This window comes from Anser brachyrhynchus (genome assembly GCF_964034855.1).
Source record: "Anser brachyrhynchus genome assembly, chromosome: 5".
Taxonomy (NCBI): Eukaryota; Metazoa; Chordata; class Aves; order Anseriformes; family Anatidae; genus Anser; species Anser brachyrhynchus.
Window position 1 is genome coordinate 13141421 of NC_137699.1, and position 18972 is coordinate 13160392.

The following is an 18972-nucleotide window of genomic DNA, read 5'->3' on the forward strand; positions in this document are numbered from 1 at the left end:
CTTAGAAAGCTAGAGACTTAATAGTTTTTAAAAGTGAAAACCAAAACCCCCAAGATCATATTCTATCACTCAGCCTGATGTCATCAGTAAAATTTCCCTTGTGTTCATTCTATTGCATGATCTCTCTCTGCTTCTTCTATAGATGTTTCTGTCAAGGTGACACTGAGGCATCAGTCCTTGAAGCTGAAGAAGAAGCAGACCAAACGTGCAAAACACAAGATCAACCCTGTCTGGAATGAGATGATCATGTTTGAGGTGCCTCATGAGCTACTGCGTGCCTCCAGTGTGGAGCTGGAAATGCTGAGCCAGGATGCTGCTGGCCAGAGCCATGTGCTCGGCAAGTGCAGCCTGGGATTGCACGTCACAGGAACGGAGAGGAACCACTGGGAAGAAATGCTGAGAAACCCCAGGAGACAAATTGCCATGTGGCACCAACTCCACATGTAGGTACACCATGATTACTGCCAACCAGATTTCCACCAAGCCTCTGAGCATGGAGGAATAACCTGCATTTCACCTTCCACCTTCCCATACACAAAGCGGCCTGGCACAGCATTCTTCTTAGGCCACCCTCCCTAATTTCCTGCCAAAAGAATGCCTCGTGATAGCCCAGGGAACTGTCTGGAAAATGTATTTAGAGGACAATCTCTCACCCAATCAAGTGGTCCTCTGAAAAAGGGGCTTGGCTGTCTAGATGGTTTGAATTACTTTTATTAGCCTGCCCATTGACATCTCTGTGAGGTCCCTGTTTCTGTAGAGGAGCAGAGGAATCATGGAAATTTAAGCTGCTCCTTGGCACCTGGCACTGTCACCCAAGTTCCTGTTGAGGGCTGGCTCCATTATTACAAACATGCAGCAGCCATTTTGCCAGCCACTGTCTTTCACAATGCTTTATAAGATCGTAAGAAATGAAGATCACAACATTAATGTTGACTTCTGACCCAAAGTAGTAGTATGAAGGAAAGAGAGAAGCCACGTGGAAGCATAGACCAATTTACGGTAGATGGATATCTAGAAATACAGAAAACAGAAGAAGAGAGACAGTCAATACTATCATCCTGTGTAACCTTTGAAGCAAACACTGCCAAATAAGAAGTCAAATACTTTCCTTCACTTTTGTTTCCTAGAGTGTTCGATATCTTAGATTTAAGGTTCATAAAAATTGTTGAAAGCACAAATGTTTCATGATCCTATGATAGAATACCCGTATTTTCTATCTTTCTATAATGTCACCAAAAAGACCCTAAACATGGACAAACAGTTATTAAGGATGTTACCTCCAAAATCTTGGACCAAATCCTTCTGCTTACTGACATTTTTTCTGTTTGGGAATTTCTGATCTGGAAAAGTCTCAAATACACTAATTATAATCCAGGCAGCATCTAAGACTAGACAAAATAAGTGGGATCATTTCATACCTTAGCAAATGATTGATGGTTTTGGTTTGACAGTTAACTATGACACTCAAATCCTCATACCAGCATTACTTGAAGACAACCCTTAAGAACTGTGATGAATTTCATCACTTCCAGACAGAAGGAATTCACTGACCAGACAGACTCTCTAGGGCTGTTTTTTTGTGTGTGCACTTTCAAGATTTGACGTGGCTTAAATGTTACTGTTTACTCTCCTTTTATTGTCTAGATGGACTGAAAAGCTGGAATTGGCAGCAATGATGTTATGACCTCAAATGCACACTGCTTGTTCTACCACTTTGTTTCAAGTAGTAGACACAGCTTTGAGGGACATGCATGGGGACAAGACATCTAAAAATATGAGAACTGAATCATATGGTTTGTAGCACTGAAAAACTCTGAGAACTTTTTTTTTTTTTTCCCCAGGGTCAGCTTGACCCTCTATTTATTTCAAAATATTAAGCTAGGCTTTATCTAGAATCCATCCCATTTTGCTGGTTTAGTCAAACAAGTCTAGCAAATTGTCATGTGAAGGATACTACCCTGTAGAGAAAGTGAAAACAACCAGAATCAGTCTCTGAAAACTGGCTGAAGTGCCAGGCACAGAAGTTTATGAACAGAGGGGTGATGTTCAGCTGGAAGCCACTCACTATTATTGACTGGGGCTGGTATTGGGACCAACTCTGTTTAACATCTTCATTAAAGACCTGAACAACCGGATGGAGTGCACCCTCAGCAAGTTTGCTGAGTTTGATCCTTGGAGAAGATCAGAGAGAGAGAGAGAGAGAGAGAAAGGAAGGAAGGAAGGAAGGAAGGAAGGAAGGAAGGAAGGAAGGAAGGAAGGAAGGAAGGAAGGAAGGAAGGAAGGAAGGAAGGAAGGAAGGAAGGAAGGAAGGAAGGAAGGAAGGAAGGAAGGAAGGAAGGAAGGAAGGAAGGAAGGAAGGAAGGAAGGAAGGAAGGAAGGAAGGAAGGAAGGAAGGAAGGAAGGAAGGAAGGAAAAAATCCTTTTTTACTGTGAAGATGATCGAACACTGGAACAAGTTTCCAAGAGAGGTTGTTGATCCTTGGAGACACTCAAACCTGCCTGGACATGGTGCTGGACAACCTGCTGTAGTTTACCCTGGCTTGAGCAGGGATGGGGTTGGACAAGATGAGATCTTCAGAGGTCCTTTCCAACCTCAGTGATGTTGTGACTCTGTGAGCAAATCAACAAGGTCAAGGTACACTGGAAAACATTATCCATACACTGCTATTCCGATTATAGGTGGTGTAGCCAGAAGTTACAGGATCACTTTGAAGAAAGTGGTAAAAACAGCTTTGACCAAGCAAACAAGCAGAAAAGCAAAATATGCCAATGACTCTTATACCTAATGATTTCATCTCTGATATTGCTCCACTGGCTAGGGGGGATTTAAACAAAAAAGGAATTGGTTTCTTTTTTTGCTCTATGGGCTTTTGTTTATTAAGAAAAAGATGTAGGATTCTGTGAATAAACTAGACACAGCAGAGATTTAGTTGATAGAGCATTCTTACTAGTAGCTGTGTTCATGATTTGTCTGTATGTGTTCCTATAGATTTGGAATAATGTTTTCCATTTAAGTGCAAAATTTGTTGTCATGTTGGCGTACTCTACCTATAGTTTTCTGGCAGTGCTGCAGTTTTCTTCTTTCTTTTTAGGATAATGATAAGAAGGATAACTTCATGGTATGATGCTATTTGGCTGGCACTGAAAGCCTGAAGGGCCAAATATTTGTCTTGCTTCCAAGAGATTTCTCTAGTTCTGCCTCCTGCTTATTTTAATGAGCCTTTTATAACGTCTTGGTGACTGATTGTAAACAGCATTATCTGCCTCTGCCCCTGGTGATTTTGGCACACCCTGTAATTAGATAGCAATCCTACAGCATCTAAGAAATAGCCCCTTGAAATCTGATTTTGCTGTGAAAAAGAATAATGTCCTCTTTTACAGCAGAAAAAGATGTATATACAGATGAACACAAAACTTTCTTAGGGGCAAAGTGGTGGCATTCATGTTAAAGACTGGTGTTGTTCCCTCCTTTGCTGCATCAGAATTGAAATGGGCAAGAGGAGTACAAATGTATGCATCTCTCCTGGTTCGACCTTTTTTGTTTTCTGGCATTTTAGCCTGGGAAGAATGTTTTTTGCATTCACCATAGTCTTAACAACCTGCCAGGTGTTGGTTTAACGAGGCAGCTGTTTGTTCAGGGACTAAAAGGCAGTGCAGTTAAGGGTGCTGGCTCCCACGAGCAGAAGGAATGCTGCGTACGTGTGGTACTGGAGGGGCAGGGAAGCCCAGCCCGGGCCCTTTTGAACTCTGTTAATAGGGGCTGTTTGTCATCACATTCCTGCACCTGTCCAGGACCCTGCCCTTATCCCAGGTAACCAACCGCCTGTATCACATGTTTAGCCATGCTTGTATGTCCCTGAGCCCCGGCACCCCGTGGGCCACAGGAGCTGAGCAGGCCCAAGGAGATGAACTGTGCAGTTACTGTGGTAGATGGCAACATTATAAATATAAACAAAAAGTATTGGAAATTCGCAGTGTCATCATATCAAGTAGCTTCAGCAATATGAGGAGTAAAAGTATCACTTCAGTGTAAAATTGCCGGAGAAGTCAGGCAGACAGCCCCATGGTTTTCAGTTCCTGAAGCTGTAAATACAGGACTATCAGCGAGCGTGACTGACATGTCTTAAATTAAGGGCTGCTGCTTATAAACTGCATTGTATGAGAAGAAGCTAAAAAAAAAGCAGCTATGACAATTAATGTTCGTAAGCTCTGTGTGTGACCAAGCAGCCAGGTATTTAGATTCCCCAGTGGTGATTCAGCGGTTGCACAGATCATTCTGCCTACTATAACCCACTAACATGAAGGTGCAAGTATGGCTGTAAGTGAAGTAGGGAGGAAGGAAAAAAAATGCAGTCTATCTGGTCAGAAAGAACAGTCCTTTTCACAAAGCGCCAGGGGACTGGGACTCTGAGGACGGGGGTTCACTATCCCTCATCCAGTGACAGAAACCAAATGACACTACTGCTGTCAGACAGAATGAGAAATGCAGTTCCCGTATTGCATCCAGCATCCCCTGGGAGAGCTGGTCTTCTGCTGAGACCTCTGTTCAGAGGAGGGAACTGAGAGGCCAGAAGAAGTAACCTGTGGCTACATGAAGGTGCTATTTGGTCAAAGCATAGATGATAGCCATACGTTGTTTTGCCTTGGCCTGCCCTCAGAGCTAGATCTTCCCAAACAAATGACCTAGTTTGATTTTAGTCTATTTGTGCTACTGTAAAAGAGACAAAAATAGCACAGATCACCAATAGTCCCTAAAACATCTCTGGGATATTTTAGAGTCATTACTACCCTTGGCCATCTTCCTGAGTTGTAAGGGGCACTGGTTGCAGCTTGTCTCCTCTAAGTGTAGCACTTTTTCAGTGGACAACTTATTTCCCTCATTTCTTGTCCCAAATATCCTTGCATGATGTTAGGAACCATCTTTGCTTTGCAAAGAGGTAACACTTCAGAAATTAATGGAAAATTCCCTTCAACAGGACTGGGATAAGTCTGGGAAATTTTTTAGGCTCAACTATTCTCCCAGGCACTACTGTGCTTTCAACACTTTGAACAAAAGTACTCTGATTTTTTTTAGCATCTGTCATCAGTACTTTGTGGGAGTAGTGTCTCAAGACACACATTTTTTACTGGAATGGAGGAGGTTGTAATTTGGGCTCTAGAAATACAGCCCAAGGTTTACCCAAATTTTCCTGATGTGTGTGAATCTGAGATTCTGGACATGATCTTCATCAAATCATGTGCAGGAAACTGCATGTTACTTTAATTACTTGCTTCCTGTGATGACCATTGAAAAGGCAAACTGTGTAGTGATTTTTCACATCAGTGCTGCCACCTCTGCAGCATAAAGACACAATAGCTGTAAATTGCATACTATGCACTACAGCTCAACTGTTCTTCACCACTGGCAAGCACATGATTCATAGACAGCAATATGGTGGGAAATAGTTTAAAAACTGTATCAATAGCAGGGGTCTGAGTTAAGCACAATGACATTTAGTTAAATCCGGGAGCCAAGGTAGCTTGGACCATGCTTCTTGCACTCTTTTGGAGGTCAGTTTGAAGTTTGATTGGATTGAAGGGCAGAGCTTTGGCAGCATCTTTTATGTGTTTCAGAACGTAGCGATGTCTCAAAATGAATTTGGTTCGTGTGCTGAAAGATACGCATGATGAGCAAATATAAATACTTGACACTTTATATTGTTTTATCTTGTGTTGGTAATATCAAACTCTACAACAATAGTGGCAAAGTGAAGTAGTGTTTTGTGGCCTTCCAGCATGAGAAGGCTTTTCTGCTTACTCAGTCCTTCAGTGTTTGAATGTGTTTATTGTACAGAGCAGATACTGTTTGTCAAGACTATATTGTACGCACAGTCCAAAGCACAAACAAGAGCATGAGTCTCAACCATTGTGTCTAATGTTACAGCACAAAATGTAAATCACCACAAGTAAATAATTCCAAACTGTATTGACATTGTGTCTGTTTGTTTGCTGTAGGGTAAGTCCCCTGTGTGTGCGGCTCACAAGCCAGAGGTACAAAATACTGGGGTAAGTCCACAGAAGGTCCTCTGCACGGTACCTCCAAGGAATGAGTATACTATCAGAAGGGGAGCAGCCAGAAGTGGAGTCCTGTTCTGGCCACACATTGGAAAGCTGTTGGCTTTTCAGCAGAGTGGTAGCTAAGCAAAGCTGTAAAGGCTTTCCTGCAGCTTGAAGAGGTTAGGGAATAGGATCTGGCAGTCAGCTTCCACCCAGATACAGGCTCCATCTCCAAAACAAAGCTAAGAAGTGAACTTGGATTCAGCCTTTTTGCTGATCTCAGTACTTTCCAAGGGGTGCTGATGATACTCTGCAAACCACGCACCAATAAGAGCAAATACCTGCCTGACCTAATACTATCACCGGAATTAGCTGGTTCCTAACAAGACACAAAGATCTAAAACTACACATAAAAGAAACTGAAGACAGATTTGGGGGGCAGGAGTGGGAGCTATTTACCTCACTGACAGTTTGGGGGCAATCAGTCACCCATCACAGTCAGTGTTAGAGCACAAGGAGAAACAGCAAAGCGAGTCTGACGGAGCTCCAGGCTGTTGCTGGCTTCACAAAGAGGGCTGCTGCTAGTCTGTCAGCTGCACCACAGAGCTGATGCTGCTGGAGCATTTGCCGCAGAGGCGGAGGGAAAGGAGCTGCATGTATGCCCTACAGGGCATTGAACAGGGGCAGTATGTTTGACATTTACAAATCTCCCTGCCCAGGGGATCGATGCTGGACTACTCAGTAATTCCCAGCCCAGCCTATTCAGAAGCTGCAATAGCCTCTACAGAACTATCCTTCTTTTGCCCCTACTGTTCATTGCCACATCAGGTTTATTAGAACTTTGTTCCCACCATTATTTAAAAATTAAAATGGGGCTGGTCTTTAATCCTCTGTGTGCCAGGAGAGAGGGGCACCTAACCCAGTGGATTTGCCAAAGCTATGGCAAGTGCTGGGCATAGAGGTCTGTAGCCTGTTCCTCCCTTTCCTTGCACCTTGACTGGTGACCTCTGATAAACTGAACAAGGAAGGGGCCCCAAATGTCCCTGGAAAGACACCTCAGGCCTGACATGTACCTGCTGGCTCTGCCAGCCCCATCTCCATCCCGGCCCTGGTGTGCCTGCCGTGCCACCTCCACGTGGCTCGTCCACCCCGCACCGTCTCCCCAGAAATGGGGACAGTTGACAGCAGTGCAGACAGCAAGCTTGTTTTTCCGCTTGCATCAAAACAACTTAAAACGAGGGACTTCAGAGAGCTGAGAAGTCTAGTTAGCACAGATGCTGTTCCGCAGGAGCCTTTGATTATCCGTCGGATATTTTTAGAGCCCCTTGTAAACGAGCTGTGCTTCTGTTTGTGTGGCAACAGCTCTGCAAGCAGCTGCATCTGTTCCCCTGTGCCCACTGCTGTGTGCTGCCGTGGGGCTGGACCCTGTTTCCCCTACAAGCATCCTGTTTCCAGGAAGGGACAGCACATTTGGTTTTTGGCTAAATTAAATTTTGAGTGCCAGCTGCTAACAACAGCCATCTCTGTGGAGCACGGCCAAGACACCAGCAGAGTTGGGGATGAGCGTGCCAGGCGTTAATGCCATGACAACCATCACCGAGGAATTTTTCAATTTCCTTTTCACTCCTATTGACATGGGAATCAGTGGTCCTAAAAATGAAGGGCACCTTTAGCCGTAGACCAGATAAATTCGTGCAAGCTTCCCTTCCTTACACTAACTCAGATCGTGTACTTTGCTTGAAGAAATCTTGCTTTTAAGTCCTCAGTCTGCAGTTATCAGCAAGGAGGCCAATCACTGCCAACAGCAGCGGTCAAGTGTCCACAGCACAAAACCACTTCCAGGAAATTAATTACAAATCAGCAATGAATTTTGCATGCTGCTCTTACTCTTCACACACGGTTGATCTGCTGAAAGTGAAGCATCACCCTGCCTGGTGTGCTACCAATTGACTAGCAAAGACAAAACCTCAGGGACAGGGTTTCCACTGCTGGCTGCCGAGTGCCCAGCAAACCCCAAGCCTGCGGAGCTGGAGCTATGCCCTGGCTGCTGACGGGGTTTAGTTGGGCTTATTTACTGCTCAGAAACAAATGAGTTTAATCAGTGCAGTGAAAGCTGCCAGAAAATGGCAAATTATTTGTATTACTTGGATTGCTTCATGACTTCAAGGAAGTCACTAAGAAAAACCTTTTCTAAGTGAGCACTAATTTTTGGCTATTTTCACTTCTGAGTCTGGAAATTGCCTCTCGCTTCTAGTCCCTACGGCTGTCATTGTCTTTGGCTAAAACTGGGAACACTGAGTTCTGAAACTGATGTACAGCTACTCACTGGCAGTCATCTGTGCTCCTGAGTGCGTGTTTTCCCCCTAGGCCCAACTCTCCCATCAGCTACGGCCTGTGAGCCCTCTAAGCCCAAACCTCCTTCAAGGCCAGAATTTGCACTCATGTTTCCTTCCATCCAGGACCAGCAAACCGCCCAGCACCAGGGTGTTGTGACCTGAACAACCACCAGTGGGACACAGCAAGTCACCAGGTTAAAGCCCAGGACTGTGAGGATTTATATGCCTATGGATTCTCTAAGGGGGAACAACCCCCTTTCTAAACCATACACATCCATTGTATTGAGTTTGCTAGCAGGTTAAATAACTTGCCTACCTCATGTAACACTAGCTTCTTCACTGGTATCCATTTCCAGGATCAACTGGAAAACTCAAGATTCACCCAGACCCAGTTAAATTAAACAGCGAGTCCTGTTTACAACAGTTTTCACGTCTCAGTACGGAGGCTCAGCAATATTATCTGTATCAACACACTGTTGTAGTTCTTCATACAGGATCCCTCCTCCTGCGTTTTCTGGTTCTCTCCCACTGACATACAGACACATTTACATTTGAGAGAGTAACTGTTTGAGCTGGAAGGGCCTTGCCCGCCTACGTTTCCGTCTACCAGATGTTGGCAGTCTGGGCCAGGGCTGGCGTGCAAAACTGAACCAAAGCAAAGGAAGGATGGGCCCCGTTGCACCTTCCTGTGGGCCTCAGTACCCAGCAGCTACCAGGCTGGGCCAGCGATGGGAGGAGGTCATACTTCACGCTTTGACAGCTGTTTATTCAGGAAACACAACTCACAGCCCAGTGCTCATCCACGGACGCTCCTGCTTGCCCTTGGTGAAATGATGCAGCTCCATCCCAGGAGGTGGTGGACCTGCTCACTGAGCAGCTGGAAGGAGCATTTTGTGGGATTTTTGCAGTTACACACAGCACGTTTGGGAATGGGTCACCTAAGAAGGAGAGCTACGTCAGGAGGCTGCAGCTTACCCTGCTGGATAAATGATCACTGGACCCGTGCCTTACACTCACCATCCACCAAAATGGGCTGCGGATGAGGGGGTGCATCTGTTTGGATGCCCTTGTTTTGCGAAAATCATGTTAACCTCCAATAACAATAGAAAGCATTAGCAATCCGACTTGATAAATTTAAATGTTTTTTTATTAACAATCATTTTACATTACAAGGATAATATGACAAAAGGAAGGTTCTCGTGTACATACTATGATATATCAACATAGCTCTATTCGTATCCAGTGTCCTAGGTCCTTTCACACAGGTACTATAAAGCATAGTCTGTAAAGTAATAACATTTTAATGTTCTCCAAAAGAGTGATATTAACATATTAATACATATGTAGTAATAGACTTCTAGATATTTTTCTCTCATTGTGTGTGTGTGTGTGTGTGGTAGGTGGGTGGGTGTGAGATAGCTTGAAACAGTTCAGCAGGGCTGTGCTTGGGTGGGGGTACGGAGAGGTTTGGGACAAAACCTTCTGTTTTCCGGAAGTAAGAACGAGAAACGCATCTCGCCAGCAGTCGGGTGAGCCTGTGAGGACGCCACGACTGGCAGAAAGCTCTGCAGCCCTCCCGTAGCATCTGGGACATTACAGCATATGAGACGCGGTTCCCCCACCTGGCCCAGCGAGCTTATTCGACATGAGGTGCAGTGCATCAGAGTCCGTGGCCCGGCGGCAGAGTGCCCGCTCGCCGAGCCTGCATGAGTGTCAGTGGCATCCGGAGGAGGGGGCTGGGAGCAAGGAAACCCTCTCTGAGGTTGGTGAGGAGCGGGGCCGGGAGCTGCCCGCTGCGGGCGGGACGCGGCTGAGGTGGATTACCAGTTGTGTGGAGGCGAGAGGCCTTGTGGGGGGGGGGGGGATGTGGAGTTTGGGGGGACCTTGCACAGCGCCGGCTCGTGCGATACCAGTGTAAGCCAACTGTCGGGATTAACGCCCACCCTCCTCCCAGCAGAAGGTGAAAATGAAAACAACCGAGCGTGCAGTGAGGTGGCCACCAGGCCCAGCCAGGCCTCTGCTCGTGGCCTGTCACTGCCAGACCCACTGCGCAGCCGGGCCTGTGCCAACAGCTGCCACGTGAGGAGAGAGGCACGGGGGCAGGTGGAGGAGCTGAACCACGGGAGCCACTGCCTGGATCCACCCCAAGTCCCAGCACAGATATGCTGGGCACATAAGCACAGGTCTGCTTGCACGGGGAGGGCTCCCACGGGCTCCTGGAGCGCAGTGGCGGCATGATGCGCCTGACAAAGCCGTTCCCTTCTTGCTTGCTACTCTGGCTCCATAGAGCGTCCCTGCCGGCTCTGACCGTGTGACTGTCCCTCAACTCACAATGCATCGGCTCTCCTTGCTTTATTCCAGCTACATCGCTGATCACCAACTGATAACTGGTGCAAACGCGCTCTCTTGCCCCGTGCTGTGCTAGTGACAGCAGGTGGGAAAAGTAGAGCCATGCTTTCGCGGCACGGGTACGCTCAGTTGCCAACCACATCCACGCAGAGACAGAAAAGTGCATACGAGGGTGGGATATATATCTGTCCAAGTGTGAGCACACAGGACCTTCACCAAAGGCTTACTCAGAAGAAGACAAGGACACTCGAGTGTTCTCCCACACCATGACATTCCTGTGTTACGCAAACCTTATTGAGCACTTGGTGAACATGCCAGCAAGGAGCCCCCTTGCCCTAACCACAGCAAAGCCCCTCTCTGTAGAGTGCTATATGTGTAAATGTAGGCCTCAGTGTATGGCTAAAACTGTCCCAAAGTCCAAAGTCTTCAGTGTTACATGCCTTGTGCCAGAACACAGGGCCAGCCTTACACAAGGGTGGTTGATTCTATCTCTATATTATATCTTTATATCTATCGAAAACATAGAAATATATAAATATATAGGATTTTATTTATAGATATATAAGCATGTGATTTTTATCTTTTGTACGGTGTGTATATGTACTGGGATGTGCGTATATACAATATATAGACTGTATGCATATGTACTGTATACATACACTAGCTTACATGCACACACATCATACATGTCTCCAAGGGAGACAGGAATTGCATAGGCATTACTGCATTGAATACAATGGCTGGGGGAGCAACGTACCATTTCTCTGCTTTTAAGACCTCTTTCGACAGGGCTGAGAGGGGAATCTGCAAAAGCAGAGCATGTTGCTGCTTATTTGCAAGCCGGCTATTTAAGGTGTTTTACCCATCGGTCAAACAGCAATACAAATGAGATAAAAAGGAAAGGGGACACCGAAGACCCTGCGGGCCACCTGGTTGAGTTTGTGCTGTGAGAAAGAAATAGACGGAGCCTGAATCACGTCTGAGGATTCCTATCAGCAAAAGCGCAACTGGCACGGGGGACATTGCCGGGGTCAGCGCAAACCCCAGCACGGACAACACACCGGGACCCTGCCCACCGCCTCTCCTCCCCATGGCTCCCGCGCGCTGCTGCTGGTATGGGAAGAGCTTTGGTCTCTTGTTCCGTGAGGATTATCCCTGCTGAGTTCGGTCTTGTGGCCAGAGGGCCCTGGATCCCGCAGCCACGGGCGAGCCCTGCAGAAGGATGTCTGCATGTGCTTAAGGGGTTCTGCTTTGCAGCAGGTGATAAGAGTCAAGGAGCTTGAGCAAAAAGTGGGTAGGGGAAATTGGCAACCAAAAAGCCCACGGGCTAGAAGTACAAACCCTGGGGTCTGAAGAGGTGCACATTATTCACAGTCAGATGCCCTAGCTAGGAAGGGGAGGGGAGGAGAAGATAAAGAGCTCATCTGAGAAAAACAAAACCCTCCTCTCTCCGCTGCTGCAGCCGCTCAAGATGCTGTGAGCAATATGCTCAAAACAACCTCCCCTTGGGTCAGGGCAGTGGGAAGGGCACTGATTAAAGCCGGTGCACGGCGACCTCCCAGCCGAGGTGGCCTCTCTCTGTCCTGCGCCATGACCTCCCTACGCTGCCACTGCCCGGCCTCGCATCCCCTCGAGCCGGCTGCTTGCATTTGCAAACAGGGCACGGAAAGGCACCTGCTCTCAGGAAAGGCTGGCCAGGCAGGGTGCTGAAAAGCCAAGGGCGCTTTACATTGTTATTCCTCTCCCCCCCAGTCTTGCTCGTGCGGGCAGTCACGTTTCCATCCACAGGACTATCCATGTGAGTAACAGCTACAGATCTGAGATAGGTGGATAAACCTGGAGGGAAAACTTGCAAAGCACCTGCGTTTGTCTAGTACAAAGGCTGGGTTTATTTTCTCATGTGGGGGTGATGGGGAGTTCTTTGTGTTGCGGCTGCTGCAGCAAGTGCTCATTTCCCCCCTCCCCATAACCAATGCAAGGGGTCTCTGACCTTTCCCGCTCATGGGTATCAGCAATATCCAGTCACGGGGAATTGCTCTTCCCACAGACACTGCTCACGGACACAAGCACAGTTATTTGCAAAAGAAACAAACACTTTCCCTTTTTCAGCTGGCTGCCTGGAGAAAAAGCCACCCGCTGCACGTTTCATTTTGCCACTGGGAATAAGAGCACCCGGTGAAAGATGTCGCTGATGAGAGTGGGATTTGCAAATGAACCAAAAGGAAGGAGTGGCAAATGACAGAATCATTTCTGAACAAGTCTCTGGCAGCTTTTACCTTGCCAACCAAGGCAAGGTACCATTTTTTCCCCAGTGGCAAAAAAAGCAAAGAGGTTTGGAGTGGAGGCTGCACACAGGCATTTTAGGCGGCTCAGCACAAGCACTGGGGAATTGTTCCTGTTTACAGAGGTGCCTGGAGCCTGTTCCCAAGTGTCTCTTCCCTCACGTAGGCCTCCGTGAAAAAAAGCCCCATGACAAGGAGTTTTCAGTGCTGCAAACAGTAAGGCAGGTGATTTTTTTTCTCCCCCACAAAGAGGTATGGAGTTGAGAAAAGGAAAATTTAAAAAGAGGAGGAGGGAAACTGTCTTGCTGGCCTCTCTGACAGCAGCTCACAGCAAATATATATATATTTTTGTTATTTTTGCTCCTGCTGCCACACTTCCCTAGACATCTGTGCACACCTTGAGCAGGAAGACTCTCCCACATCTGCCTGTCTCCAACATCTAAGTTTACCTCGCCCATCTCCAGGTCAGGGACCCACTGAGCAGCAATTCTTCTACAGGGACTCTCTTTTTGCTTTTACCATCTCCTCAAATTGTAATTAAGGAGGAGACCTGCCATCTCCCTGGAAGGAAACAGATCCGTCAGCTTTACGGCAGCACCATGAACAAAACTAACTGCTGGGTCTGGAGGGCCACAAACACCTCGTGTACAGAGATCCTTATTCTGTGGTCACACAAAGAGCTGCCTTGAGTCTGTACCATGCCGGAGGGTTTCCAGCTTAACTCTTATGCTTTTAGGCAAATGGATCAATTTGATCACATAATTTACTGGGAAAGGCAGGAAAAAAAATGCAAGAACAGTTTAGGCAAATAAAACAATTTTCTGCTTCCTAGGCGCTGTGTACTGATGCCCTGGCGCCACTACGGAGCGATGCCCCAACCTAGCCCGCGACGTGCCAGAGGGCCAGAGGGCGGCAGGGAGAAGTGCCCCGGTGCCTGCGCCCACCTGCTGTTTGGAGGCACACGGGGGGGCCCCAGCACATTTGCTGCCCCCCACCCGAACGAGCCCGCGGCAGGCCACACATCATCTGAGGTACGGCATGAGGGAAAGGGAGTAAGTGCTACGGACTGCAGCCCGCCCGCCCGGCCATCCCGCGGCATGTGCGGGAGCTGCTCTGCCCCTCTCAAAACGCAACAGGGCCGAGTCGGGGCAGAGGAGGCAAGGGTTGGCCACTGCAAGAGCTCCAGCCAGGCTCCACCTCTCCTCCTCGCCATGGGGATAGAGGGGAAGCATTTCCAAAGCTCAGACTTTGAAGCCAGACCATGAGCCTGGCTGTGTCCGCGGGTCTGAGAGCTGAGCCGATAGGCAGTGGCTTGGTTGCCCACCGACATTAACCGTGCAGGTCTGCTGAGGGCGAACGGGTTAGTGGGAGGTGAGTGAGATCTAGGTAGAGGTGTGTGTTTTCCTGGGGAAGACAGTGTGTGAACCCTGGCAGTGAAAGTGACTCCGAGAGAGATCGGTTCCAAACATGCTACATCTCCATTGAAAACAAACGAAAAAGTTTAAAAAATAAAATAATATTATATATATATATATATTTATATAAATGAAAAGCTATCAACTAGCAGCAACGGTTCTAGAGATATCTTAGCACCAAGACCAAGGGCAGGGGGGTAACAGGAGAAAGGAAAGGTTCAGTGTTGCTGATACCACCATCATGTTTCCAAACAACACAGCTTGGCACAAAGCTCATCCCTCTGGGAAGTGAGAACTTGTCAGCTTGGAGACCTTCTGGACAACGGGTTCTCACTCCCATGATGATCTGGTCAGGTTGGTGCTGTCCATGCCACATCAGCGGGGCAAGGCACTAGCATCTGTGGAGTTTTTGCACCTTTTTTGTTTCTTTTTTTTTTTTTTTTTTTGCTTTTCTAACCTGAAGTGATATTTTGTGAAAGCGTGGAGCTCGTTTACTTTACAATAATAAAACAAAGAAGAACCCCAAGCCCACAGAACAATCTGTTTTGTGATAGAAGGTGCAAGTCCCCCATTCACATTTTGGCTGGACTCCGCATCCCTTCAAGAAAGGAAGAAATGTTTCACAGGAGGAAGTAGAGCATCTCTTCTTCCTGCTGTCATCAGTCTGCTGTGCTGTGGAACATGTTACCTTGGTCACAAGAGAATACGTGAACCTTTATAGGACATCATCACATGATTATAATCCAAGATAATCTTGCATTGATAGCCCCTGCTACCAAACTGCAGCAGGTTTTTCTTTCAGTCATTCCAAACAAAACAGAACAAAACAAAACAAACAAAAAAACCCCACAACAATCTAGGATTATAAAGACATAGTATAAATAATGTAAATTAGAATATAATTTTTTAAGCCTTTGAATCTCTGCCCAGAGATGGCTCTTGACTCATTGGCTGTCTAGCTTCCACAGCAGCCCTGGTTTTGAATGAATAGTTGTATATATATATATATATTTATTTCCTACAATATAAAAATATAAATGCAAAAATTTCCCCCTGCCTTCTCTATTTTGCTATTTTATAGTCTGCACATGACATCTTGTTATAATATATGTATGATAGACTGGTACTATGGTTATCATAAAAGGAGCTGAAAGCCAAGTATTACTCTACAGCCCAAAAGTAGGGAGAACTGAGAAAGGGGCATCACAGTTTAGTGGAGGCATGTGTTTCTGAATCAGAAAAAAAACAAAAACCCGGCCCCAGCCCTTCCCTCCACCCAGTAACCTCTGTGAGTGCGAGAAGCTCCCACTCGAACAGAGAGCACCAGGTGGAGCTGGGCAGCCAGGGACAACATAAACGCACAGGATGCTCTGTCGGAAATCAGAAATCTGACGGTCGTCAACAAAAGGCTCAAATGGCTCAATAACTGGACTGAACAACGAAAAGAGAGGCAGAGATTAAAACTGAGGAAAACAACAACAACAACAACACAAAAATCAACCCAACAAACCAACAACACACGTACAAAGGAAACCACCGGGAGGAGGAGGCTGACAAAGACCCGTCATCTAGCTTATAGATTGTTAGGTTTGAACATGTAGAGTATGGCCCCAGCACATGCTTCTAAAGAATGAAATGTTGCCACCTACACTGCAGCTGCCATGGTTGGAGACACCAGTAAATTTCTAAACATTGTCTCAATCTTTAAAATTCTGCTTAGCTTCTATCAGACGCACATCGTCTTAACTTTTAAATTTTCAGTGTGGGTTTTTCCTTAATATATATAATATATATATATTTTATATAATATATCAAAGTTTAGAGTATAGATTTAAAAAATTATTCAACAGCTTTCTGATCTGAGGCATTCCTTTCTAAATATCGGGGTAAAACTCAGAGCCATGGTCCATGCTCTGCAACATCGGCTTCTGATCGAGAGACGACATCCTGCTCAGCATCTCAGCTGACAGTGCGTAACTATTGCCCGACTTTTCCTCGAACCAACTATCTAGCGCCCGTTTGCAATCGAAGTTGGCAATGGGCGGCCCGTTAACGGCAATCGTCAGCAAATCACTGAGCTGCTCCAGTGTGAGCCGAGAGCGGTTGTTTTTGCGCACTCTCTGCAGGGCATTGCGCCCCTTCTCACAGCAGGCCGATGAGGTGGGAAGGACTTTGAGGATCTGAACTATTTTATTTAAGAGGGGGAATCTCTGTTTGTATTTACAAATGTGACTGAGTAAGTCTTTAAAACCATTTTTGGTATAATAATCCACCTTGAGTTCTCGCCACTCCATCAGCAAACTCCCTCGGGTGTCCATCCCCTCTCTGCAAACCTCTCTGGAAAATGATGGGACCGTCTCCAGGTGTTCAAATATTTGTACCATATCCTCCTTCCCATAGCTCATGAGCTCATCAGTGCTTCTGGGCCAAGCTGCAAGGTCAAATACCTGACAGGCTTTCACAAATGTCCGGCTACGGGAATCGAACCTTTGGGCTAGGATCACCTGGGTCTTCTGGCAGATCTTTTCTCTGATTGACTGGAATTTGGCTTCAGCCACCCGTAGGTTTTTCACAGCAATGCCATTAAAGCTTTCACGGAAGTTTTCCTCAAATTCCTGCAGGTACTCCCCAGGCGAGTCTGCTAGCCGACTGATCTCCTGGATAGCCTCCTCTATTTTATCGTCCACCTGCGACACAAGAAGGTACTCCCCTTGGAAGACATAGGCAAGGCGTGAAAGCACAGCAATCACATCCAGCAGGAAGTAGATGAGTTTAATCGACTGGTAGTCCATTAGGAACTGGAGAAGGGCCAAGGCAATTGCGGAAGCATCTGCCCTCTGGGTCTGGCCGCTGACGTCTTTGAGATGGGCCACAACCTCAAGGTAATCCTTGATTAGAGCATTGAGCACATTCTGCTCCCCAATGATCCACTTCACTGCTCGAATGTCCCCCAAGAACTCAGTCTCCTCGCACAGAGTGGCAGCAGTGACCCTCAACTCGCACATGAGTCGGGGAGAGTAACGATAGAAACTGAGCAGCTGCTTCAGATTGTTTTCCAGCTCCTCCAGGCACGGCAGTTCTTTCCCACTGATTGCATCCAAAATCTCCAAATGAGGTCTGTGTACCATAAAGGGCAAGCAGAGAAGCCACGGCAAGGTCTTTCTGATTGTCATGAACAAGTTAGCTCTCAGGCTGGCGGTAATGTTAGCACCATCAACTCCCAAGCCAATAGTTGGCTTCTCATCCTGCAATCGGATTCCCAGGCTGGAAAAGGCCCTGTCTAATGCTTGGAGGTAACTGTCTGTTGTAGAAAAGCCCAGTTCCTGAAGAGACAGGAATTCGGTTGCTGGAGGCCCATCGCTGCTTGTGTACTGTACATAAACTGCAACTGTGTCGGCAAGCACGTCATCGCTCTGCCCGTCCAGAATGATGCTGAGGAAAGGAGACTGTCGGATGCGCTCGACCAGGTCCTCTCGAAGAGCCCGGGCGATATGGTGGATTAAGATTTGGCAGTCTCCTTCATTCATGTATTGATCCACCACCTTGAGTTCACACTTTCTCAGTAGTTCTGCCAGAGGCCGGAAGTCATAGTAGGGCCTGCCCTCCAGAGCCAAGTGGTAGGCCGTATTGAAGAGCAGGGTCATATTTCGGCACATCTCTTCTGTCTTTTCTGGGTGCATTCTGAGCTTGTAAAGCTGCAGGCACTTCTTGTGGAGGTTGCTCTGGCTGTGAAGCTTTATTGTGTGTATCTTGAACTGCTTCGAGCCAATGATGAAGGCTGAAGTCCGAGAGGATTGCACTGTGTACTGCCTACAGACATGGCACCACATTTCATTCAATGTCGGGGAGTACCGCAGAAACCAAAACTTTTTAAGCCACTCTTGCTTGAACCGCCGTATCCTCCGGCCCGTTGCAGAAGACATCTTGGAAGGCTCGTCTGTAGCAGCAATCATGTCATTGGAAACTGATTCATCAGCAGAATCCACCTCTTGATCATCATCCTCCATGATGGTGGGAACAGAGATGATGCTTTCTGAAGCTGGAAAAAAAAAAAAAAAAGAAAAGGAGGAAAAAATAAGGTATTTACCAAGACTTTGAGCTAGAGAAGCATACTACTTGTGACAGTAGAGCACTGCCTGATGAGCTGGACATACCCTGCCCACAATGCACTATGGGTAGAATTTGAATTACATCTTTGAAGGAAAAATAAATCAACGTTTCTGCATATGAACTTTGTCTCCAACATGCCACAAAGGACAGCAAGAAATGACAGTACATCCTGGCTACTTGCACAATACATGATATGACCCAAATATTCCTTTGGTGAAGGCTCCTGGCTGCTCAATAGCATGTTCCTGTTAGAAATGAAGTACCTTCAGAAAGGGGCACATGTTTTGTGGTAAGGCAGTGGAGAAAACAGAGAGTGCCTTCCAGTGAGGCACACATTATTTCATACACAAAGAGCGCAAATTTCAGTGTTACCACTGAGTCATTCGGACTTTCAAGCAATGTTTCTTGGTAGCATATAAGGTACTGGGGAGGGGCTTCCGCTGA

The 18972-nt window shown here is 46.7% G+C and overlaps 2 protein-coding genes across 7 annotated transcripts in view; one reads left to right on the forward strand and one right to left on the reverse strand.

Annotated features, from left to right (window-relative positions):
- SYT13 (synaptotagmin 13) overlaps positions 1-14250 on the forward strand; it is a 28562-nt gene extending 14312 nt beyond the window's left edge. For all 3 annotated transcript variants that reach the window (XM_080592578.1, XM_080592577.1, XM_080592579.1), the window contains one exon: positions 143-14250. In XM_080592578.1, the coding sequence (XP_080448704.1) occupies positions 143-447 (305 nt within the window). In that variant the 3' untranslated portion in view covers positions 448-14250. The remainder of the gene's footprint in view (positions 1-142) is intronic.
- The window catches only part of PRDM11 (PR/SET domain 11), a 47521-nt gene continuing 38050 nt past the window's right edge, over positions 9502-18972 (reverse strand). For all 4 annotated transcript variants that reach the window (XM_080592528.1, XM_080592527.1, XM_080592530.1 and 1 more), the window contains one exon: positions 9502-18457. In XM_080592528.1, coding sequence (XP_080448654.1) covers positions 16293-18457 — 2165 coding nt within the window. In that variant the 3' untranslated portion in view covers positions 9502-16292. The remainder of the gene's footprint in view (positions 18458-18972) is intronic.